This window comes from Monodon monoceros, unplaced genomic scaffold, assembly GCF_005190385.1.
Source record: "Monodon monoceros isolate NGI ecotype Baffin Bay Population unplaced genomic scaffold, NGI_Narwhal_1 Super_Scaffold_7, whole genome shotgun sequence".
In the NCBI taxonomy this organism is placed as follows: domain Eukaryota; kingdom Metazoa; phylum Chordata; class Mammalia; order Artiodactyla; family Monodontidae; genus Monodon; species Monodon monoceros.
Genome location: NW_021703784.1, coordinates 104,255,313 through 104,280,087, shown reverse-complemented (window position 1 = coordinate 104,280,087; position 24,775 = coordinate 104,255,313). Strand labels below are relative to the sequence as shown.

The 24,775-nt window shown below is 52.5% G+C and overlaps 1 protein-coding gene across 1 annotated transcript in view; it reads right to left on the bottom strand.

Moving 5' to 3' along the window:
• Window positions 1-24,775, bottom strand: part of PPFIA1 (PTPRF interacting protein alpha 1) — a 92,929-nt gene that overhangs the window by 13,316 nt on the left and 54,838 nt on the right. Inside the window, exons 14-21 of the mRNA XM_029207500.1 lie at window positions 21,990-22,125; window positions 18,984-19,207; window positions 16,686-16,917; window positions 11,301-11,452; window positions 10,256-10,428; window positions 9,763-9,856; window positions 2,751-2,832; window positions 2,458-2,658 (exon numbers count right to left, since the gene is read on the bottom strand). Coding sequence (XP_029063333.1) covers window positions 2,458-2,658; window positions 2,751-2,832; window positions 9,763-9,856; window positions 10,256-10,428; window positions 11,301-11,452; window positions 16,686-16,917; window positions 18,984-19,207; window positions 21,990-22,125 — 1,294 coding nt within the window. The remainder of the gene's footprint in view (window positions 1-2,457; window positions 2,659-2,750; window positions 2,833-9,762; window positions 9,857-10,255; window positions 10,429-11,300; window positions 11,453-16,685; window positions 16,918-18,983; window positions 19,208-21,989; window positions 22,126-24,775) is intronic.

The window sequence follows — 24,775 nt, the reverse complement described above, 5'->3', positions numbered from 1 at the left end:
GCAACTCTTGTGTTGGAAATTTATTAGAACACAATTTCCTCCTCAGTAGGTCTTGTAACTAACGCTACCCCCACCAGGGACTGAAATACATCATCTCAGGAGCTGCCAAAGCCAACAGGGCTTTGTAGGAAAGACCACGTGTCAAACAAAGTAATTTACGTGAGTGAGAACTAACTACCAGGGCACCACACCAGACATGTTCAAAGTTGTCCATGAGACGCACTCGTTAATCCCGTGCTTTCTTTGGCTAATGCTTTCAAACCATTAACAATATTCTATGTCAAGAAGTTAAAAACGTCAAGAAAAGTAAATTACAAGTTTTCATACTCCAATTCTTTTTGTTGCTGTACATATAGTGAAGAATACGTTATAGAAAGTCTCCAACCTGAGCCCAGCTTCCCTCCTCATCTTCCTGATGTTACGTGGTCAGGGATGCAAAAGAACATAACTATTAGTATTGGCGAGCTTAGTAATGCAAGCAAATTAACTTTGCAGGGGAGGTGCAGCTTAACGGGGTGAAAAGGGTCAAAGAATCAAAGCATCATGCAAAACTCATGCAAAACCAACAATGCCCATGTCTCATGCAAGGAGCGGACGTCCCACGGCAAGCACACCCGGAAGAGGAGAAAACTAGGGCCAGAGGGCTGAACTGAGGGCTCCCCTAAAGAAGACAGCAATTAAGTCTGTTCTACATGGAGCAAGTCTATAAGTTCCTGAAAAGAATATAAAATAAGATGAAATATGGATTGTGTTTCACACATTTAACTAATACCTAAAGGAAATACTTATCCAGAACAATCGAACGTAAGACGACATTTCTGTTTTCCACAGAAAGGCCAAGAACGGCGCCAACCTGAGGTGGGGCTGCCCGGGGAGGGGTGGGGGTGGGGGGTGAGCACGGGGCGGGACTGACCGTCTGGGGCGTGGCCGTGAGCGTCTCCATCTCCTCGTGTGTTAACCAGACATTTCCTGTGGTCTAGGGGCACCCCGTGACCGGCCACATCCAGGGCAAGGGCAGCGGTGACAGAGGGGAAAGGCGGCAGACACGTCAGCCAGGTCAGCCAGGGCACGGGAGGGGAGCGGGTGGGGCAGAGGCCGTCCCCACCCACCTCCCCGTCTGAGATGCTCACAGCGAGACACGGGCGGGCGCTCAGCCCTTCTCCTGGCAGGACCCTGCCTTCTTAAGGAGGACAGCCCTAGAGCTTCTTCCTGTGCCACGCTGACACCTGAGCTACGTGGGATCTAAAGAGCTGTTAAGCCATTGTACTTAAGACGGTCTCACCCAGTCAAAGCACAACAAAGAACAGGACAGAAGTCCGGCTTTGGGCTCTGGGGAGATGCTTCTGAGCAGGCGCCCGCCGGGGACCGGGGCCTCTGTCAGAGGCGGGGTGCGGGGCCGCCAGCGTCCCAGTGACGGCACCGCCGGGCGTCCCCGCAGCCCCAGACGGCCGAGCCCCCGCGGGCAGTGCCCCCGCCTAATGGTGGGCGGGTTCCTCACGGGAGGCCTGTTCGTCTTCACCGTCCATTAAACTCAATTCATAAGACGCTCCCTTTACCGAGATACTTGATAAAAGCTGCGGGAAAACCCCCAGCACCTTCATTTCTGAAAAGGCGACTCTGGTGAAACACCTGGGCACAGAGCAGATCGGATACACTGAGATCACGCGCACCTGTGCAAGAGGTGAGGACACGGGCTACTGTCATCACCACGACGCTCCCACTGAGAAACAACGGAAGACGAGCGAACAGGAAAGCTTTCACGCTTTTTGTGTAAAGTAACCGTGAGCCCTGAATCAGGCGTTGACCTGCTACTCAGAGGAAGTACGTCTGTGAGGCTTAGTTTCCACACTGGTTTTTCTCTCCAGAGTAGACAGACTGAAAGCAGAGTGGGAACTGAGCCGGTGTACAGAGTCTGCCCTTGAGAAATGAAGGGCTGGCCCGCCCTGATCTCCCGATTATCATTCACGTTTTCATTACGTTAGTTTTTCACTTTTTCAACTAGGAGGACCCTCTTAAAGGACTTCCAAGGTCTTCCCACATGGAGCAAAACTGGATGAGCACAAACACTACTTGGAGTGCACTTGCAGATTTATGGACTCTTAAAATCCCAGGGTCTACAGCTCCCGAAACGGAGAGCAAGTCAAACGAGGGAACCACTGCTTACAATGCAACCTGGGGTCTAAGCTTTTTCTCCTTCACTTTCTTTAAATTCATATTTAAATTTGTGATGGTTGCTTTTTTACGTTTTCAAAGACTCCCATTTCTATATCACAATGCCACTGTAGCCAAGCTGCTATAAAAGTATTTAATGACGTATCTTTGAACAGCCCAATTGCCGCAAATTAAAAGTTGTCATGTCTTTGAATGCTAAACCTTTAAACTGGAACACTAGATGTGTTTATAAAGAACTGCGGAAGCAACACGCATAGGGGCTGAACTCTTTTTACGGAAACGTACCGTTCTTGACGTAGGAGGGGCTGATGGACTTGTCAGGGACATGATCTCCTGAATCGCCAGCCTCAGCTTCAGCCGGTGCAGAGGGTTGCTGATGCCGATCTCGCGCTGGATCTCCGTGTCCGACAGGGCGGACATGATGGCCCCGCTCTTCACGTTGGCTCGGCAAGCAGCCACGTACCAGGCCGGCATCCCGACCCAGAGCTGGAGACGGGAGACACGGGGGCCAGAAGGTTATGCGTGGCGTACGGACGGGCTCGCACACTCGGCCAGGATTCGGAGAGGGGCATACGCACCTCTAGCCAGACGACAACAGTTGGCCCGTCCCACTGTGCAAAGGGTAAGCCTTGTCTCCGGGCTTCTTCGAGCAATTCATGCCTACAGGTGACAGATGTTCAGACCTTCAAGAGCCACACTACACACAGGCAGAGTGTCCTCTTTATAAAGTTCACCAAAGCGTCCTCTTTATAAACCCCCAAAGTGTGGTGCCACGCATCTCATCGCTGTCCTTCAGCCTCCTAAACTGTCCACTGAAGGGTAGTTTGGAACACATCACACTGAGCGCCTGAGTAATGAGGTGCTGAAAGACCCTCGAGGATTCTCTACAGAAGCGTCTCCTTCCAGGATTAAAGAATTACTACCAACTTTAAAAGACCCAGCAGAGTCTTCATATCCAAGGTAGGGTATTCAACACAAAGCATAATCACTCATCCCTTTCTAAACAAGGAGGACAAATCTGTAGGAGGAGGAAACCATGCCTAGGTCTGAACAGAGGAGTCTGCCTCAGAGAGCTTCAGAAATGCTCAACATTTCACAACAAAAAACACAGAGAACAACGCAGACCTTTAACACTAACAATGCTCTAATATAGCGAGCAAGGAAAGGGCTGGATTTCGGCTGTTTCTATTCTGCACTGCTATTTAGCTAAGTAGGTATTTGCTAAATTAAGATATTGGGTCATCTTTTTTTCGGGGGGGTTAATTTATTTTTTTTGGCTGCGCTGCGTGGTTTGTGGGATCCCAGTTCTCCGATCAAGGATCAAACCTGGGCCCCCTGCAGTGGAAGGGCAGAGTCCTAACCACTGGACCACCACCAGGGAATTCCCGGGTCATCCTCTGGTTTAACCCACAAGCTTCACATCCAGAAAATTTAAATGCCAACAACCTCTACCAGTGCACACAAGGCAGGCCGTGAGCCTGTGATACTGACGGCGATGCCAACTACCCCAGGGCAGGAGGCAGCGAGGAGTCCTGGGATCCTTTATGGCAGGGCTCCCCAAGCCCTGGGATGTGGACCGGTGGCGGTCCGTGGCCTGTGAGGAACCGGCCGCGCGGCAGGAGGTGAGCGGCGGGGGAGCAGACAAAGCTGCATCTGCCGCTCCCCGTCGCTCGCACTGCTGCCTGAACCATCCCCCTGCCCGCCCCCCCCCCACTCTGCGGAAGAACTGTCTTCCACGAAACCGGTCCCTGGTGCCAAAAAGGTTGGGGACCGCTGCTTTATGGGATCAGAGATTCTGTGTGCCTGACTTTAAAATGCCCAAACCATAATGTTAACATCTTTTAAAATGATTTTGTCTACGGATAACATACTTACGTAAGAGATAACACAAGAAGCTTTATGAACCTTATTGTACTTCTCTGCGTTATGTACTTACAAAACTTTCTGAAAGTCACTAATTAGCTTAAAAATGAAAAGTCTAGGAGAGAAGGCGGGACTGGAGTGGAAAGGACAGGTCCATTTACCTGACTGGACATCCCTGAGCCACTGCAAAATTCCTAGGTCGTTCTTAGTTATTTTTCTGTAATAATTTCTGCAGATCACACCACGGAATCTCTTATTTCTAAAGATACTTAGTGGCTTTTTTTTTTTTTTTCTTTTTTTGGCCGCACTGCACGTCTTGGGGGATCTTAGTCCCCCGACCAGGGACTGAACCCGGCCACCGCAGTGACAGCGTGGAGTCCTAAGCACTGGACCGCCAGGGAACTAACTCCCTAAAGAAACATAGCGGCTTTTCATTCTATTCAAGCAGCATTAGACTTAAGACTGTGAAGTCTATGTACAATTAAAGCTCAAAGTGTTTCACATAAAATTTCAAGTAAGTGCTCCTTTAAGTCAACCTTAGGCTTCCTGGGAATAGTAAACACTGCACTACCCAGGAATGGTTCCACCAGAGGACACAACACGTATCTTAACGGCTCAAGCAGAGTAAAACAGCCAGTAAACTTTTTAAATTAAAACGAACAAAGCTATTCATAAATTAAAAACAAACGCTGAGTCCACGTGAGACTGTGACCATCCTGACACAGGATCCCAACGCTGGAAGGAGTAATGGAGGCAAGAAGGGCCTTGTCGGGCAGAGCAGCCATCAGCGCTGAATCGAATGCTACTTCCTGTTCCCTGAAGACGACTCCTCCTCAGACAGCAGCTACACCTTATGTAAACATTCACGGGGGCCATACAAGCCTCTGAGCGACGCAAACAAGGCCTGCACAGGCCAGCCAGGGACAGCCCGAGTGTGGTCCCCGGACCGCCAGGCTGGCCAGGAGGGGGCGCGGCAGCACCTGCCAGGCCGGGGACCTTCAGAAGCCCACGCTCTGAAGGGGGCCAAACAGGTACTGAATCCTTGGCACGTTGCCAGAGGCTTCATTTTTTTTCTAATATGCAACAGCTACTCACTGTAGACAAGAAATTCGGGGTTAGAAAGAGCCCACTGACTCCATTACCTGGAGGCTGGTGCACACTGTCCTGACTCTTCCAGGCAAGAGTCGTTCGCTTTCATAAAAGGCCTTTTCTACTACGGATGTATTCCTGGGACTTTAGAGCTCCGGTCCAGCGCCCTGATGACACTGGAATACGGTGACGGAGGCAGGACAACGCGGCTGAGAGACGCGGGAAGCCAGCGAGAGGGCGAGGCGGCCCGCGGCCTGGGAGCACGAGTCCCCTCCTCCCCGAGGTGCCCGTCCCGCGCTGGGGGAAGCACACCCACAGGCGGGCATCAGCGGCAGGGCCCCCACTCCCGCCCCTCCCGCCAGTGGGGCACAGGAACAAATCACTGCTGCTCTCCCACTTCATCTAGGAACCCACTTCTGCCTGCTGCCGACAGAACCCGCGACTGCTCCGAATGGAATGCCGCGTGCCCTGGGATTCTCTGTTTCTACTCTCGCCTGTTTCCAGTTCTTCTCAACTGGAGATGCTCACGCTCCCCCCAGCAGAGGCCCACCTGCTCCCGCGGCTGCTTTTCTTCGGCGCGCTCGTCCGCACCACAGAGCTCTTGGCTGCCTTACGACCGACTGATGACATTTTATCTGTTCGAGATCTGGGGGCTGCCACGGCACACACAGTTTTGTCTCCCTCACTGAACCCCATCATAGACAGTCTGAGAAACCAGGGGATGAAAGCAGCTACGTGGAGACTATTTGGGAAGCTATCGGTAAGTCTTCCCTCTGCCAGAAGCAGAACACCTGGTCTCTGCTAATGGAATATCGGTAACAAAAGGCCAAGAGAAAAAGACTTGATGACAAAAAATGGTATTTAAAAAACTCTTGAGTGGCAGAATAAAATCCGTTCAGTCCTTCACTTAGGAACAAGTGTGTTTCTTTAAAAAAAAAAAAAGTACTGATATCAAGAGCAAAGAAATAAATAAATGTGAAGTAGAGCCTGCCAACTCGCCCGTTCACTCACATGACCACTTTCTAATAATCAACAGAACCGTCTTTTCTTCCTTCTTTACTACAGCTACCAAGATAAACATGACAGGCATTTAGTCCTCAGCTAAGTTAACTGCAAGGGAAGGAAGTATTCCTTCACGGGTCAATCTTCTAGAAAACAAGAAATCTTCCAGTCATTAGCTCCCAAGCCTAAAACACGAGCACTAAGGTGACAGGACTCCAAATGCCTTAAATCTGCCCAAAGCATCCAGCTCTGTTCCGAAGAAGCTGAGCTACAAGCCGGTATCCTGCGGGAATGAGGCGTATGCCATCTGCCGGGATCCCGCGGCCCCAAGCCACGGTCCAGAAGCAAACAGAGGACTCGCTCCGTTTCTGCTGGGATTGATTTCCTTCCTCTGCATCGCTCTCTGCTGTCACTGTCTCACTCTCATCTTTGACCTCAGTTTACAGAGAGGACTGGGGACACGAGCTCAAGGGGGCTGCCTCCCCTGCGGGCCAGCTGGGACGAGGTCAGCACTGTGCCCACCCGGCTCGGGCCACGCGTGCGGGGGCTACTCGGCTGGGACTTGATCTGCCCCGTCAAGGATCCAATTCTAGACCCCAAGCGGGATTTCTTAAATACCTGCTCTAGTAGTCGACTCATGTGGCACACTTACTAACCTCAGAATCAGAGTCACAGGAGAAAGACGTTCAGAAATACGCTGAATTCTATGGGGAACAGACACGCCTATGAGAGAAAGGTCATGTCATATGTGAATGACAACACGCGTTTTAAATTGGGACAGAAGCACCACGGTCAAGCCGTCTTTCGTAACGAGACGGTTGTGTGAGCTGCTGATCAAATGCCATACGAGTGGCATCATCCAGACAACAGACAGGGCCTCATTTCTCTGACACTGACACTCTGCACACCCGGCACCTCCTACAAAGGCTCACCGGGCTCCACTTCACCGATGCAGCCGGGCCTCATTTCTCTGACACTGACACTCTGCACACCCGGCACCTCCTACAAAGGCTCACCGGGCTCCACTTCACCGACGCAGCCGCGCAGGCCGGCGCAGGGCTGGAGAGAGGCCCGGGTGGGAGGACTGCGGTGCCGCTTCCCGTCAAAAGCAGTACAGCTCCGAGCCTGTAGCTGGCGACGGGCAACGCGGAAGGTTTCAGGACACACAGGACAGCAAACCCCACGACTCAGCTTCCCCCGTGAGCGCACGACAGCGTCGACCAAGGGGAGGTGGAAAGACAGCATTTAAAGCACCAGGTCCTTATTAACGGGGTCCAGTTCAAACGCCGTTGGGCAAGTGCCCGCACACGGGGAGCCCGTCTAGAGCCCAGGCCACCGCGATGACGGTCAGGGACGCCGACTTCCGCGACAGCTGCAGCCTCCACGCCTCACCGAGCACGTCCAGCACCAAGTGTGCCCGCCGTGCTCTCTCATGTAGCTTTCATGAAACCTGAAAGTCTCATCTTCACCAAATTTTGAAAATTCTCTAAAAAAGTGGACGCACTGGCTGTGTAAATTTAGCAGTTAAAAGAGCACCTCTGAGATAAATTGGGGCTTGATAAAAAGAAAATATTTCTGACAAGCGTATTTTGATTCTCCCATCGATAATGCCATAAACGTTAAACTATATTCAAACAGTACTTTTTCTGGAAAGCTCAAATATTTTTTTCACATTTATAAGTGAAGCATTCTCCCTGAAGTCAATTGTATCTCTGGTTAACTGACAGAACTAAAATCACCCACTGTTGTCAGAAAACCTTCGGACTCTGCGTTGTTCTCCAAGTCGTCAGTACATGTTAGAACTTGCCGTGCGTGACGATGGAGCAGAGAACAACCTGCTCGTGCCCTCTCAGCCATGGTAACACAGAGTCAGAAGTTCAGCCTGAGCACCCGAGCTCCAGAGGAAGCTGCCTAGCAGACACACACACACCAGTGCACGGAACTTCATTACACGCCGGGCAAGTAACCCAGCGACGTCTGCCACACGCAGCCCACCACTCGAGCTTCCTCCTGAGAATTACAAGACAAATGGAGAAAACACAGTGGAAAACTACGTTTGACGCTACGTGAAACACCAACGCTCAGGAGCAGAGGGTGGGAGGGCTGGCGGCACAGCCATAACCCCTCCTGGCCTCTAGCAGCTGAGCGGGAAGATGTCAAGTGAAACGCCCCAGCAGAATCTAGGGCACAGAAGTGTCCTGGCATGACTGCAGAAGGGCAAAAGGCTCTGACGTTAAGTCCCCATAAGCGAACGGCAGTCACCTGAGTTCGGGTACAACACTCTCTACAGTTCAAAGACAGCAACACTCAAATCAGCTTTTGCTGTTGAGTGGTTTCTACAGTTTTCCACTTCCAGGGAACCAAAGACCGAGTATTCCTACGGTGTCGTGCGCAATGACCGAACGGACAGCATTTCCCCGGAACGCGATCAACAGTATGCCAGGCAAGATCACTGTGATTCCTGAGAAGAGCTAAGATGAGGCAGATTTCACAAAAGGAAAGTCAACAGGCAACCTCAGGGGCTACCGGCAAACTGGCCTCTAGTGGAGAGGGTCCCCGTGGGCTCAGCGCCTGCAGGCCCTGGATTCCAGACCAGTGTTGGTTTCTCAAGGTGCCTGACAGTGGCCAGATGACCTTCCCCATCGTCAGATTTATCACAGAGCCCACCCAGCTTCCCCCGTCTCAAGGGCCAGTATTACCACCTTATCACCACCTTCCCCACTCTCAGGTTCGTGCTCACCCGAGACTACAAAACGTTCCGTCTTATTTCCCACTTGTCAGTTCACTGGGACAGTCTCCGCCTATCCAGGTCATCTACTTAGCGCTCGTTTGGGATGTGGTCACCCGACACACAAACTGTCCTGGGTCAGAAAACGTCTCTGGACCCAGAGACACGTGCACAGGCTATGTGCCTCTGTGCCTGATCCTGGGGCATCACAACGCCCGAGCTCCTTTGTAGAAAACCATCCCTACTGTTATTGCATATTTTCAGAAACCAGGACAACTCAGAATTAAAATTTAATAAGATTGCCAAACCGAGAGTCTGTTTAAGGTAAAAATACAAAATCTACCAGAGGAGGGAAAAAAAGGGCAACACGGTAAGTGACAACTTCCTGACTGATCGCTGGTGCGAGCCGCAGGTGCCAAGTCCCCGCAGTGGCTGCAGTGACACGTGCGTCTTCCCCAGCGCCGGCACTGTTTAAGGAGCCTCGTGTACGTATACGTAGATGTATCTGTACAGCTAATGCTCGTAAAGGCCCCATGGGGTATGTACTACTATGACTCACATCTCACAGATGAGAAAACTGAAGCACAGGAAAGCCAAGCTTCCCAACGCCCCAAAGCTGACTTGTGCAGGAGCCGGCATTCAGATATGAGGGCTCCGTGGCTGCGCACGACTCAGCACCACGACTCATCCTCGCCAGAGTGGACTAGGAACCCACGTGTGAGTCCTCCGCGGATCCACAGGTGTTCTAAGTCCTCCGGGAAGCACAGTTTAACAAAGGCTTTGGGCTAAGCTTTCAGAAGATAGTATATCTACAGAGCTGGATATCACATTTAATCAATAAACATTAGTTAAGCATCAGGAAGAACTGAAAACTGTTCAGTGAGATCGACAAAAAACAAAAACCTTACTTTTTCTGAAGTTTACGGTTTTTTTCAGCCTGTCCTCCCAATTTGCTGAGTCCCAAGGCATCTTGAGATGAGTTTTCTGTCTCTGAAATAACAGCTACGAGGAAGCAGAGTGGTCGAAATATTGAGAGAAAATCAACACGGCCGAGTTAGGTGTTTCTGTAAACAGGTGGAGGAGTTTTTGTAGGGAGAGTGAGGAAAATTCTAAAGGTGAACTTTCCGACCAGACGGCCCATGCGCACACACGCACACGAAAACGCTCAAGAGGCAGGAAGGCTGACGCCTGGGAGACGCTGAGCTGCTCAAGGCAGGCGGACGTTACCCGTGCTCTCTGGGCCGTGTGTGGACCCACTGGGGAAACAGACCCCCGGGAGAACACCCAGCTCGTGTGAGAGGACGCACGCGGTGGCGACGGGGCGGCGGAGGGGCGCACAGAGGTGCGCGTGCAGCCCCCTGCCCACTCCGAACACTGAAGGGTCGGCTGGAAACCACCTACCTTGTCCCAGCGACTCCTTGCCCAGGGCCCCAGGCCGGCCCTTCTCTTTCTTGCCGAACAAGCGGCCGATAGAGGACTTGATGCCCTTCTTCTTGGGGGCTTTGTGCAGCGAGTCCTGGCTGCTGCTGCTACTGCTGGGGTTGCTCGCGGGGCCGTCCTGCGAGCCTGTCGAGCTTTGGGGACAGAAAGTGACCTTTAACGGGTGGCCTCGCGCAACCACACCCCCTACAACGCTCGCTCCCCACACCACGCGGCAGATGGGGCTCCTCGCGGACCGCGGTGCGCACAAGAGGTGCAGGCTCCCCACCACGGACGGCTGCTCCCGAGAGGCCGGGACTCTCTGACGTGAGCTCTCCTCCGAAGAGGGAGGGGCCCGACTCTAGACCACCCAGTGCAGAGGGCGCTCCGAGCCCCTCAAGGTAATGGCCCGGCAGGTGCAGACGCCCCCGGGGCCGGGGCAGGAGAGCGATGGTCACCGTGCAGGGGCGCCGGAGAGATGACCACACGTGCCCTGCATCGAGTGCTGCCTGGCCCCGGACAGGAGCTCAGCAGGCGGTGGTCTGAACAAGGCCAGCGCCACAGAACTGCAACTGACAGTCTCCTGAGAGGAGGCACTCGGGGAGCATGGAAGGATGGGGCGGGACACCTCACAGCTCGGAAAGGACAAGAACGCATCCGAGAGCCACGGAGCGTCCTACAGAGGAGTAACGCTCAGAAACACAGCCCGCGCCGGGCGGAGGCTCCAGCCAGAATAGGAAGAAAGTTCCCAAAGGAGTTAATCTGTAGAATCTGAAGAAACGAGGTGTTTCTAAAATTGCTGATATCTCTTAACTCTTTTCTTGCCAAGCTGACTCTGTCCAAACAGAAGGTACCTCCTGCCAGATTTCACTACAGCGCCCAGAGCAGGGGTCGGCACCCTAAGTCTATCACTTCGACAAACACGCTGAACTGAGTGGTATTTCTTTAAAATCATCATTCTGACTTGTTTTTCAAGAGAAGACGAACAGATTTCCTGAAAGTGGAAGGAGGAGAGCAGGGCCCTTACTTGCGTGCGTCCCTGATGTCCTCGTGGCTGGCTGTGTGCAGCGCCCCTGCGTGCAGCCGGTCCAGCCGAAGGGATCGTGGGGAGGAGGGGGGTGAGGTTTCACATTTGATGGTCGTCTTGTCGTCTCGTACCTCTTCTCGGGAAGCTGGCAGCTGAGGGATTGAGATAAGTGTAAAATTAGGTGACAACAGACTGTGACGGATAAAGGAAATCACGGAGGCTCTACATTATAACCAGAAACGTATTTGAAAACCTATTAGCTATGCTTTCTGCCAGTACAAAAAGGCTTGATCTAGCCTAATGCCATCTTAAAGGGCTGTCTTGTTCATGAGCAGCAAGGCTGTCAGCAGAGGGAGCACAGAGCAGAGCCGACTCCCGCCGGCCTGCACCCGCATGAGCGCGGAGACCTGGACAGCGGCCTCCCCGTGGCCTGCCGTCCCTAGAATCCAGGCCACCCGGACAGCCCCGCAGGGGCAGCAGAGAGCTGAGCCCCGCCTGAAGCCACCACCATAAACCACGCATGGCATTAACCACCGCGATGAAGAGGACCCCGATGAAGAGGACGACTGTGTTTATCTCCTGATGCCATTCAACAGAAACACTAGCACGGGGAAGAAACCTCTCAGGCAAACCTGTCCAGACCTTTCTGTTTGAGAGGAAAAAAGAAATAGCTTGTTCTAGGTCTTCATCAAAAGACGATCTCTTCCAGACTCCCAGCTTTCTGGCTTATAATGGGATGTGAGTATGGGAAGCAGGGTGGTGGTTACGGTATGGGGAACAGATTAACCCCTTCAGGGTCCAGGCAGATCTCCCTTATAAATTTGGGTTTTGTGGTTAAGCCAGGTTAGATTTTACGAAACATGCACGGCAAGCATCTGTAGAAACAATGGGACTTGAGCAACCGACCTGTGCCTTTTTAATGGGATTCCGTAAAGAATAATAGTGATCCACTGCAGCCCCACAGTGGCTTGGTGGCAACAAAGTGACCCGGGGCAAAATATAGCTGAACTCATTTAAGCGACAGCTGGATAAACTGTGTCCTCTCCTGGTTTCTAATTGCAATCATCAGATAGCGAAAGGCTAGAAATCATCAATGTGAAGCTTAACAGGGATCGATCTCAAGTTCAAGCTAAAACCATCCTTTATAAAAATCAAACGGGTCAGGGAAGTGACACAGGTCTGAGCTGACTATGGACTCCGTGGAGACAAACAGCTGCTTTGAAGCCCAGTAAACACGACAAGCCCCTTCCCAAGGGCCTCTTCCTAAGGAAGTCCTCCGGGCCCACCCTGCCTGGCACCTCCCCCGGGATGAGAGCCCGCCCCACTGTGCCCACGTGACTAGGACGGGCAGCTGCACGCAAGCTGGGCAGGCGTCTCGGCATCCACGTGCGGCGTGGAGGAGGCGGCAGGTCCGCCGGTGCCTGGTTCTTGGCGCACACACGCCAAACCTAGAACAAGGCCCTCTCAGTAGCCAGCCAGCGAGCTCAAGCTACCACATGCAACAGACCAGGCCCCCCGGCCGGGACGCAATCAACAGGCCACTACCTTTATTGAGAAAGTCTTGCCACCGAGAAGACTACGAACGTATGCAGCAGAACTGTGTCCCACTGCCGACCTGTGGACTGTGCAGGGATGGTACAGCGTGGCCACCCCGAGGGCCACGGGTCTACCGCTGTCCTCACTTAACAGCAGGGCAAAGCCGGGCCCAGAACGGGCGAGCGGCTCACCCAGGTCACAACCAATCGGGGACAGAGCCGGGACTTTAAACTGCCGCACTGCTGTGGCCTGGCAGAGGGGCGCTGGCGCGCTGGGCGGCTGGGCCGCAGCACGGCTGCGTGGTGAGTGCACGCTCAGGGGGTTGTGAGCCTGAGAGGGAGGGAGACATCGTGGTCAACAGATCTGGCCCTCAGCGCACCGTATTCCCTCCAAGAACAGGGGCTCAGTCCAGGCTTATCTGAGAGGAAGGAGCCCCGAGCGCCCTCCGTCAGGAATGCTGTGAAGGAGACAAGAGCTCCTGGTGGAAAAGCGGGCCAGACGGCGCCAGGGCTGAGGGTCCAGGTTCTGAAATCAGACAAATCCACAGTGCGCTGCTGACTGTGCGAGCCTGGGCACAGCGCCTGGCCTCTCTAAGCCTCGGCGTCCACGTCTGTTGAATGGGGATAACAACAGCACCTGGACCTCACGTGGGTGTTTGTGGGATTAGGGAACAGACTCGTAAAGCATTCATTCAGCACGACGCCTGGCACAAAGTAACAGCCCACCGAACGCTACTACCTGTGACTATTAAAATTGCTTTCCCCCAAATCTAGCATCTATGGCTCCGCGTCCATCATTTCTTTTTCTTTTTTCTTGCGGTACGCAGGCCTCTCACCACTGTGGCCTCTCCCGTAGCGGAGCACAGGCTCCGGACGCGCAGGCTCAGCGGCCTGGCTCACGGGCCCAGCCGCTCCGTGGCATATGGGATCTTCCCGGACCGGGGCACGAACCCGCGTCCCCTGCATCGGCAGGCGGACTCTCAACCACTGCGCCACCAGGGAAGCCCCCCATCATTTCTTTTTAAAAAACACTATGGGGAATTCCCTGGCGGTAGGGTGGTTAAGGACTCAGCGCTCTCACTGCCTGGGGCCCGAGTTCGATCCCTGGTTGGGGAACTAAGATCCCGCAAGCCTCGCAGCGCAGCCAGAAATAAATAAGTAAATAAACAAATGAATAAAATTTAAAAATAACAAAAAATAAAAACCACTATGTCTATTGTAAATAACCGTGCAACACTTAGAAGGCAAACAAGTGGGAGAAAGGCAAACTCTTACATTTGTCCCAGTGAACGACCTATTTCCAGCGGAACCATCAGCATATGTTAAGTGGAGGGTGAGTTTCAACACTTCCATTAAAACGTCAATTATTCACCAGTACTCAACCACATAGTGTTCATTCACGTAAAACGACAGGGACTCTTCAATACTTCACAAAGAAACAAAGGCATGCTGAATTACTAAATATTTTACCTTTCTACGATGCTTCCTTAAATCACTAGGCTGACAGATGCATGCAAAGAAACGAAGAGAAACCAGATTTACTGCACACTTTGAAGTTAAAAATTCAAGGATCAGTACAGGCAAATATATTAAAAAGAAAATGACAGAACACATGTAAGTGAGATAAGATTTAGAGAAAATGTAACTGGAAATAGAACATTTTTTTGACCACAAAAGTTAAATATAATAAGCTATTCAAGATTTCCTAGTGAAACAGTATAAATTTTCCTCAGGAAGATACAATTCTATTACAACATACTCCGTTTCTTATAATATGGCATTCTGTATAGCGAAGGGCCCTAACAGTGGTCTATTCTAAGCCAAACTGCTCTATAACTTAGTTTTCCTTAATAAGAAACATGTGACACTTTAAAATAGCAATCTAACTGGTGAGGAAGTAATTGCAAGACCTATTTTAACACTGAACAAATCTGACCACCTATTGGACATGAACGTAAAATCCTTACCTAGAATTTGATTTAAAACTTCTCAAAATAAATTTATTGATTAAAGCAGGTACCCTGTGGAAATATGTAAGAATAAAAGCTAGCATAATGGCAGATAGTCTTTACATTTTATGATTCATAGAAGATGATTTAATTAAAACTAGTCTAGTAAAGGCATTAACTGTGCATGTTTAATAAGCTGATGAGATTTGCCGTCTTAAGTAATACAAGCACCGAAACCAGAAAGTACGTTGTGTCAGAGTCCATTAATTCTACACTTGGTGGGTCATTTCTTTATATAAGCAGCATCTCACTTATGAATTACACGTATGCTATACAGTGTGAGCAAAAACACTCTGGTCCATCTACATCATGCCTGTAGCCATACCTATTATGCAGTGATACACTAAATAAAACTCACCGCTATGGGGGAAAAACACTGTTTAATGAGAAACGAAGATAACGCAGAGACCCCACTAATGAGCCACGACCAAGCACAGACACGCTGTGGAGCACAGCACTGCTGTGGAAGGGACTGATAACCGAGTGGGGTGGACGGGGAGCGGAGCTGGATGGTAAACTACAGACCTGGCGGTGGGGAGGCTGGGGTCTGGATTAACTGATAAAACAAAGGATGATACAGGGAATCAACACGGATGACAGAAGCAGACACACCATCAGCCAGCACAGAGAACCATATAACAACAAGGAAAAAAAATACACAGAACTGTTTTTACAAATTCTCTGAAAGATACTAAGCATGAAACCACAAATGAAATCGTCAAAGAGTTTTAATTATCAGCTAATTAGCTAATGATGTCAATTACAAAAGCAGTATATGCCCAAATACCACAACATGGACTAGTTACCACTTCACGTGTCACTGAAATGATTCACAGTTGATTTAATTATATGCTGGCTAACAATGCAGCTAAAATGAAAATGGGTGGTAACAGAAAAAAGTTATAACACAAGTGCAGTTAAAAAGCAGAATACTGTAAATACGATTTCACGTGGTGAACAGCAATGCACTCAGAAGACCTAAATACACAGAAAGCCATAACGTGTGCTCCAGAGCTGCACGCTGTCACCACGCGGTCATCGCATTTCCAGATGAGGAAGAGCAAGGACGCCCGTTTGCTTCCCTGGGAGCCGCGGGGCACCAGCTTTTTTTTTTTTTTTTTTTTTTTTTTTCCCCCGGTACGCGGGCCTCTCACTGTTGTGGCCTCTCCCGTTGTGGAGCACAGGCTCCGGACGCGCAGGCTCAGCGGCCATGGCTCACGGGCCCAGCCGCTCCGCGGCACGTGGGATCTTCCCGGACCGGGGCCCGAACCCGTGTCCCCTGCATCGGCAGGCGGACTCTCAACCACTGCGCCACCAGGGGAGCCCAGGGGCACCGGCTTTTAACCTGGTTTCACATGCAGAGCTGGCGTGAGTGCGTGGCCAGCCGCCTCAGCAAGAGGACCACTTTAGCTTTTTTGGTTTTGTTTTGACCGCATGCCCTGCCCCCTCCAGTGAGACATCCCTAGTGTAAAGAAAGACAGCATCGACTCCCTGTACAGTGTTCGAGATGCCATTAGGGCTGCCTATGTTTACTCTTGCTAAGCTGTCTATTCCTGAAAAACAAAAACTTTCCTGTAGCTGCTGCGCCTTGCAGAGGCCATGCCCAATGTTACACAAAGGAGAACTGTGGATGAGTTCATGATGACATGCTAAGCTGGTGGTCCAAACATTAAAATTAATTTGTCATTAATTGGGGGACTGATTAAATACTAGCTTTAAAAATCTTGAACCTCTGAACATAGCAAACGCACCTGATTTTCTTCTAGGTTAACCAAGAAAGCAAGCAAGCAAACCAGGTGTGCTGGGGGGGAGGGTGCAGCAGGGAGAAGGCAGACACTTACCAGAGTCATGACGCCTAGTCTGTCCACTTCCCTTGCCGGGCTGTGCGGGGCCCTTCGAGGGGTGGGCCGCCCGCTGCTGGGAGGGGAAGAGCTGGCCCGAGAGGAAGCAGGGTACGGGGGGATGGAGCTCACTGATCGAAAACGACCAAGGCTGTCCAAGCTCCCACTGCCCACCCTGCTCTCAATCTCCTCCGCCCGCTGCTCCGTGCTCTCCTTTTCTTCTTGTATCAGCCTGAGGCAGAATAAAACCGTCACCCGCCTTTGTCAGAAAACACAGGGACATGCCTGGATAACAAATCTGGGTCTGTATTCTGTGTTACCATTAACGACTTACCACTGAATCTTACAAAGCTGCTTCCGATCATTCACGTTTGATTTTCCTTATTTACACTAAGATTCTGACGGGGGCTGGGGGGCAACTCTCACTGCGTAATGAGGTATTTAAAATTTACAACGTTTACCTTCCCTGTTGTTACAGCAAAGCAGCACACCTGTCTATCAATTTTTTCAACTGGAAATAGGGAACTCTGATATAATCAAAAACGCAATTCACAAAGCAATTTGGAGTTTCTAAACACAAGTCTCTAGACCAGATGAAAATGCTGAGTTGATCTTTTTTTAAGGTTGAATTTGAACAAAAGTATTATTTCATAAAGTTCTCTACCAGCCTCATGTGAGTTTCTTTTTTTGTTTGTTTTTTGGGGTTTTTTTTGTTGTTGTTCCCCGACCAGGGATTGAACCCATGCCCCCTACAGTGGAAGGGCAGAGTCTTAACCGCTGTACCGCCAGGGAAGTCTCTCATGTGAGTTTCCGGATTCATGTCAACCACAGCTGCATTACTCTGGAATTCAAGGTTAATGTTCCTCTCCCCGAATGTGTACTGGATAGTTAAACAGCAGTCTAAATACCTGACTATGCAAATACAATTATTTCGATATTAAAATACCGGATCCTTGTCGTAACCTTTCCAATTTAAGTTCTACTTATATATCCTGAAAGTATTTTCTCATTTTTGATAAAAAGTCGATGGGCAGAATTTACCAGTTACATCAGGTCAACCTGTTGCATAAGGAAAAAATCACTTTTACCTGGCTACGAAAATAAAAGTATATTATCGTTTCATAGTTCCCGCAGGGATGGGGAGAGACAGTCTTTCAGAGCTCGTCTGGGTTCAAACATGGCACACGAAGAAGTCAGTCTATGAAGTCAAAAGTGCAGGCAGCACGACCTACTTTTGCCGTTTATTCTGCGGCCTTTCCTCTCTGGCCCCCGTTCTCTGCAGGTGGGAACGGGCACCTCTGCCTGTGTTAATGTGACAAGAGCAATCTGAGCAGCAACTCTGACCGGGTCCGCCACAGGGTCACTGGCCTGGGGCTGCTCTGCATGTGGACTTGGGACAGGAGGTGTGGCCATGGCAGATCTGACACCGGGCAGGCCTCAGGGTACCCGGTCACACTGCTGCCCCCAGACCTAAGGCCTCCTGACCACTACAAGGCAGTCCTCTGGATTCTATTCCCTGTTTTGCAAAGTAACTATTATAATTGCTACGACAGTTTCTAAAGAAAACATCTTAAATATACTGATGAGACTAAAAAATACTCAAACACACATCCTTTGACCACTGTCTTACAAGAACCAATTTTCACATTATGTTAATTTAGAAGCAAATTGCAAGTCCCAGTGGGAGCCTGCCAACCCGAAAACCCCAGCTTTTCTGTTCCCGGTGGCTTTGGGACACACCACAGAATACGCGAGGCTCCAAGGGACCCACAAGAGGGCGACCCCTCCGTGCCGGAGGGCGCACAGGCTGCAGGGGGGCATCACCTCGGGGCTCAGAGCTGGGGGGGACACAGCCGGCTGGCAGAGGCCGATGAAGGGTGTGCCCTCACTTTCTGCGGCACGCCCACCAGCCCTGCCCCGGGAAAGGAATCCGGGGAGCCGACTCCGCCCCGACTCCCTGGCGCCATGTCTCCGCCCTGCACCCCGGACGGACATGGCCTCGGCTCTCTGCACCCCGCCATCTCTCTCCAGGTGTGTCGGCAGCTTCCGGGGGCAGGGGCTGAACGCCTCACGCCTCTCCCCCTTCCACGACATCTCACACAGTGTGCTGACCCCACAACTGTGGAGACAACACCCTGCTTAACTGAGCTTTATAAGCAAGGGCAATCTCAGGACTTAAAATTCTTAAAACAGAACCGACGTATGTTTTCTTATTTATGGAACACTTAGGCTTTTCTAAGTAGCGACCACCCCTCGGAGACACCGTGTTTCCGGGGAGCCAGGCACGGGCACACGCACCGGATCTCTTTGTTGATGGCGTCCAGCTGCTCCTGAAGCATCATGGCCAGGGTCTGGGCATCGGCCTGCCCGCTGGGTGACAGCAGAGTGGCCGAGCTGAAGAGCGTGTCCCCGTCGCCGGCGCCGTCAGGCACGTCCGCGCCGCTCTCGAACGCCTGCGCCACGTGAGCCAGCACGCTGGCCTGCCGCGCGCGCTCCCAGTCCTGCTCGTCCAGGGTCTGCACCTGCGCACGAAAGGCCGCGGTTCAACAGCGACAGTCAGGGCAACTTCAGGCTACCAGCAACTTGAAACAACTTTACACAGAGACCCAGAAGACCTTGGAAAAATGGGTCACGCTTAGAAGCCACTGACATCTGTTAAGTGAGCAGTACTTAAGAAATGGGCAGGAGGAGAATCTATTTCTCAGACAGCCTGGCAACGTTCACTTCCTAGCCTGGACGGGAGGCAATTCTACGACGTTATTCGCAAGGCTGAGGCAACCGCGTCAGAAACAAAAACCGAAAATTAAAAAAATTAATTCCGTGCCACCATCAGCCAGGCTGAAGGGAAGTAAAAAAAAATCCCTCAGATCCAAAGCCGCCGGGTTCACCTCGGCTACCATAGCTTTTACCAGGGCCACCACGTAACAGGGCTCTCAGAGGTCCCTTAGTCTCGTCTCCTGAGGCTGGTCCCAACACGGGCAGACAAGAGCAGCAGCAGAAGGGAGATGGGAGAGCCTGCCCCCGACAGCCCTCGGGGCGAGGGAGCCGCAGAGCAGCGGGGCTTTTCTAGGGAACTGCAACTCGCGTTGCAAGGGCACCTCCGTGCTGAGCCCAGACGCCCTCTGCGCTGTCATCAGAACATGCACAGAAGCAGCGTGCTGGCTGGGGCCCTGCGCTGCCTCTCCTCTGGGGCCGTCCCACACCCCTTCCCTCCCCAAACCTCCTCCCGCCCCCCATCCCCACCTCCACGCTCAGCCCAGGGTCCTGCCTTCCGTTTCCCAGACACGACCTCAGAGTAACTGCGGGGCAGCCTCTAGACGCAGGCTCCCCAGCCCCCTGCCCCCGGGGCCTGTGCCCACGCAATCTGTCTTCCGACCCTCCCCAGGGCCGGGCCACCCCCTTCAGCTGGTCCAGGATCACCTGCCATCACTCCTCCTTCCCTGTGGCTAATCCACGTCCTAGGGGCTCATTCCCAACAGCCTCAGGATGTCCACTCCCTCCTCTCTCCTTAAAAGCACACAGCAGGAACCACAGAACTCTCCCTCCAGGGCTCCTTCCAGCAACCACTGCGTTTCCCTGAAAGCGCCCAAGGGCAGCCGCTACACCTCCCCTTCCCTCCTCCGTCTGTCTCCCACTCTCTGCAAGCAGGTGTGGCTCCGGGGGCTCCGTGGAGCCCGCACGCCTAGGTCCCCCCCCCCCCCCCGCCCCGCCGAGCGCCGGAGCCCCTGACCCCGCCGCCCCCCCCCCCCCCGGGGCTACTCCTCACCCCCTGCCGCCCTTTCTCAGCCTCCCGGCCTCTGAATCCGGGGTGCCCCACGGCTCTATCCGTGGACCTCATCTCTCTCTCCACAGGCACCGACCGGGTGACCCTATCTGGCTCATGCCTTTAAATACCACCTGTATGCCCATGACCCCAAGTCTACCTCGAGTTGAGAGCTCTCCCGGGTCCAAGCTGGAACACCCAGCTGCCGACCTGTCCACCTGAACGGGACCGAGGCCCAGATCCCAGCCTCCCCCGACCCGGCTATCTCCCTCACAGCAGGAAACAGACCCCAGCCTTGAGCTGCTCCCGGACCGCCCCCGCCCCCGTAGCCTACGTCCAGTGCACTGGCCCGTCTGGCTGGCACGACCGTTACCTCCGAATGGCTACTCCCTCTCCCTTCCTCAGGTCTTTGCTCGAATGCCACCCTCCTGGAGACCCTCGCTGGCCACCCTGTTTAAAAATTATTATTCCCCTCCTTGTTTGGCAACTCGGGTACCCTTGGTTTCCTCTCCCTGCTTATTACCATCTGACAGGCTGTGGTGACTGAAAAATACGTCCATGAATTCTTTAATCCTCCTCCCTTCAAGAGGCAGAGGGCAATTCCTCCCTGACCCCCGTGAGTGAGGGCAGGACTTCGCAGCTCACTCTAATGATCAGAACGCAGTGGAAGCAAAGGTGTGCAGCTTCCGAGACTGCGGCATGAAAGGGCTCTCCCCCGCTCTCTCTCGGAGGGAGTTCTGAGGAAAGCCAGCCCCATGAAGAGGTCCCCACGGCAAGGACCGGGGCCCTCTCGCCCACAGCCAGGTGAGGGAGTCTGAAAGCGTGCCACCCAGCCCCGGGAGAGCCTTCCGGTGGCAGCGACCTCAGGAGGCCCCGAGCAGGGCCCAGCCCACTAAGATGCTCCCACGTGCACACGAACTGTGGACTATTAAATGTTCACTGTGAAGCCACTGAGCTTTGCAGTGACTGGCTATGCAGCAGGAGATAAAGAATACACTTTATTTTACTTTCCATTCACCGCTGCCTCTCTCTTCTCACTAGGGAGTGCGTGTTGGGGTGTGCGTGTGTGCCGGTATTTTGTCTGTTTTTAATTCTCTGCTGGAGCCCTAGGTCTGAGGATGCCTGGCCCAAACTAGCGGCTCACTGAATGTGGGGGCTCAAAATACAGAGACATATATAAAAACTATATGCCGTGAAACGCACAGAAATATGAAGGCAGTTGAGCTTCCAAATGAGACTTCCCCTCGCTACAAGATGATGAACGTGCGCATTCGTTTACTCTTAAGGACGACCTCAAACCTGTGCTCGTGGCGCTGTGCCGCGCCTCACAGTAGGTCACGTTACCAAAATTCGTTCTAAAAAAAAAAGCTTGCCTTAAAAGTAAACTCTTAGGAAAATGGGGGCAGGGGAAGAGAGGAAGCGACCCATCAAGCTTTGTTTCAAGACAGTCTCCGAACCGCAGGGCGAGGAGGCCAGTATCTCACAGAGCGCTGGCCCGGGACAGGGGGCGGGGCGGGGCGGGGCGGGGCGGGGGGCCTTGCCTTGGAAGGCTCGTCGCGCAGCGCTGCCAGCCGGCCTTTCTGCGGGCGTCGCAACACCGCGCTGCTGCTGAAGGAGTCCGAGGGCCCGTCTGCCACGGGGAACCTGAAATCTGGGACGCTGCCCAAGTGGGGTCGGCTGAAACACGGGGGAAGAAAAAGGTCATTATTAGGAGAAAAGTGACCTCACTTTGTTGGCCAAGCCGGAACCTGTCAACCTGGAAACTGAGTGATGTCACAGGAGAAGGTCGCCCAGGAGGGCACCGCTCGCCGGCTCCAACAGCAACCCGCCGCCTGCCCCACCACATCCGGGAAAGCCAGCGCAGACACGAGGACATGCAAGTGACAGGGACGGCATCCAGCTGTCTGCGGTGTCCAGGGGTCTGTGGGCCACCTGGGAACCCGCCCTCAGGTCAGGGCGCTGGGCCCGGCACCTGCTCTGCTTTTTCCTTGACATCCACACCTCCCCTCTGGCCTTCAGCTGTTCTCTCCTTTCCTGTTTGGGCCAAGATTCCCAGTGTGAAGCCCATCAATCACAGACATTCCTCTACCTGGAACACCGTCTACAGCGCTCACAGCGCCTCAGACAAACCAGCAGCAGAAACCCCTCTGAACCACAGCTTAGAGCTTAGATGGACTGGTGTTTCCCAATCAAAAGCAGAGTCCTGGGTGTAATTAGATTAACGATCAAGACTCTAGGCTGAAGAAGTCCCAGAACAGGTGGTTGGGGCCCTGAGCATGACGACAGAAACTGGGCGTGGGTGTCAGGAGACACCCCGGTCAGCGGAGGCGCGGCCCAGCCTTGACCATGGGCCCACCTGCACTGCGGGCCCAGCCCAGGAGCTGCTCGGCCCTTGTCTCTGGGAAGAAGGGTGGCACCTTCATTTGCAGGAGTCCTGAAATCCGGGAAAGAGACCCCACTCCCCTGAGGAGAGTAAAGCACTCCTCACACCCTCTGCAGAGCGGGCCAGGACCACGTGCTAGCTCAGCCTCCTCTGGTTCACACTCTGCTCGATGCTTTTAAAAGAAATGTCTTCCCAACAAACACATGAAAGAATGCTCAACATCATTAATCATTAGAGAAATGCAAGTCAAAACTACAATGAGATATCATCTCACACCAGTCAGAATGGCCATCATCAAAAAATCTAGAAACAATAAATGCTGGAGAGGGTGTGGAGAAAAGGGAACCCTCTTGCACTGCTGGTGAGAATGTGAATTGGTACAGCCACTATGGAGAACAGTATGGAGGTTCCTTAAAAAACTACAAATAGAAATACCATACGACCCAGCAATCCCACTCCTGGGCATATACCCTGAGAAAACCATAATTCAAAAAGAGTCATGTACCAAACTGTTCATTGCAGCTCTATTTACAATAGCCCGGAGATGGAAACAACCTAAGTGCCCATCATCGGATGAATGGATAAAGAAGATGTGGCACATATATACAATGGAATATTACTCAGCCATAAAAAGAAACGAAATTGAGCTATGTGTAATGAGGTGGATGGACCTAGAGTCTGTCATACAGAGTGAAGTAAGTCAGAAGGAGAAAGACAAATACCGTATGCTAACACATATATACGGAATTTAAGAAAAAAAAATGTCATGAAGAACCTAGGGGTAAGACAGGAATAAAGACACAGACCTACTAGAGAATGGACTTGAGGATATGAGGAGGGGGAAGGGTGAGCTGTGACAAAGTGAAAGAGTGGCACGGACATATATACACTACCAAACGTAAGGTAGATAGCTAGTGGGAAGCAGCCGCATAGCACAGGGAGATCAGCTCGGAGCTTTGTGACCGCCTGGAGGGGTGGGATAGGGAGGGTGGGAGGGAGGGAGACGCAAGAGGGAAGAGATATGGGAACATATGTATATGTATAACTGATTCACTTTGTTATAAAGCAGAAACTAACACACCATTGTAAAGCAATTATACCCCAATAAAGATGTAAAAAAAAAAAATGTTTTCAAGTGTTGCATAGGATTTATCCCTTGTTTGCAGGAGATCAAAGTCTGGAATCTCCCTTGAACCGCAACCGTCTCTCCCTTCCCCTCTGGCCTCATTCCTAAGGAAACTGCTCCTTCTTTCTCAGCATGACTTCTACCCAACTGCTTGGGGGCCACAGCACACTTCAAAATCGGGTGAAAGCTACGACACAAAATCCCGCACGTGCTTTTGGTGGCTGGCGAATCCTCTGAAGTCCACAAACGCCCCCGGGTTCTGTCGCCCCGCAGCAGTCATTTCCCAGTCTCCTTACGGAGCCCAGCCACCAACTTGTCAACCGTGGCTGGCTTTCCTCCCAGAAGATCTCAGAGACAAGGTGACCGATTTCACTGTGAAGTCCTGCCAAACAAGCCGAGCCTGCCCTGCCTACGAGCCATCTTTTCAGTCCTCCCTCCGCACCCCGAGGCCCCCCTCCCCACCTGCTGTGATCCGTCTTTTCCCATTTCTACAGCTCCCGACCACCCCTCTGCTAAGCCACTTGACATTACACCTCTAGAACTGCCTCCTTGAAACGTCCCCTCCCGCAGTACCCAGCCCCTCCAGCCCACTGTCTTCAGAGCACAGATTTCGTCTACAGCCCCCACAGCGCCATCAGAACACGGAGGCCCCCCTCCACCCCCCCGCGCCATCAGAGCACGGAGGCCCCCCCTCCGCCCCCTTGCGCCATCAGAGCAGAGCCCCCCCACTCCACCCCCCTGCGCCATCAGAGCACAGAGAGCCCCCCTGTGCCATCAGAGCACAGAGAGTCCCCCTGCGCCTTCAGAGCACAGAGCCC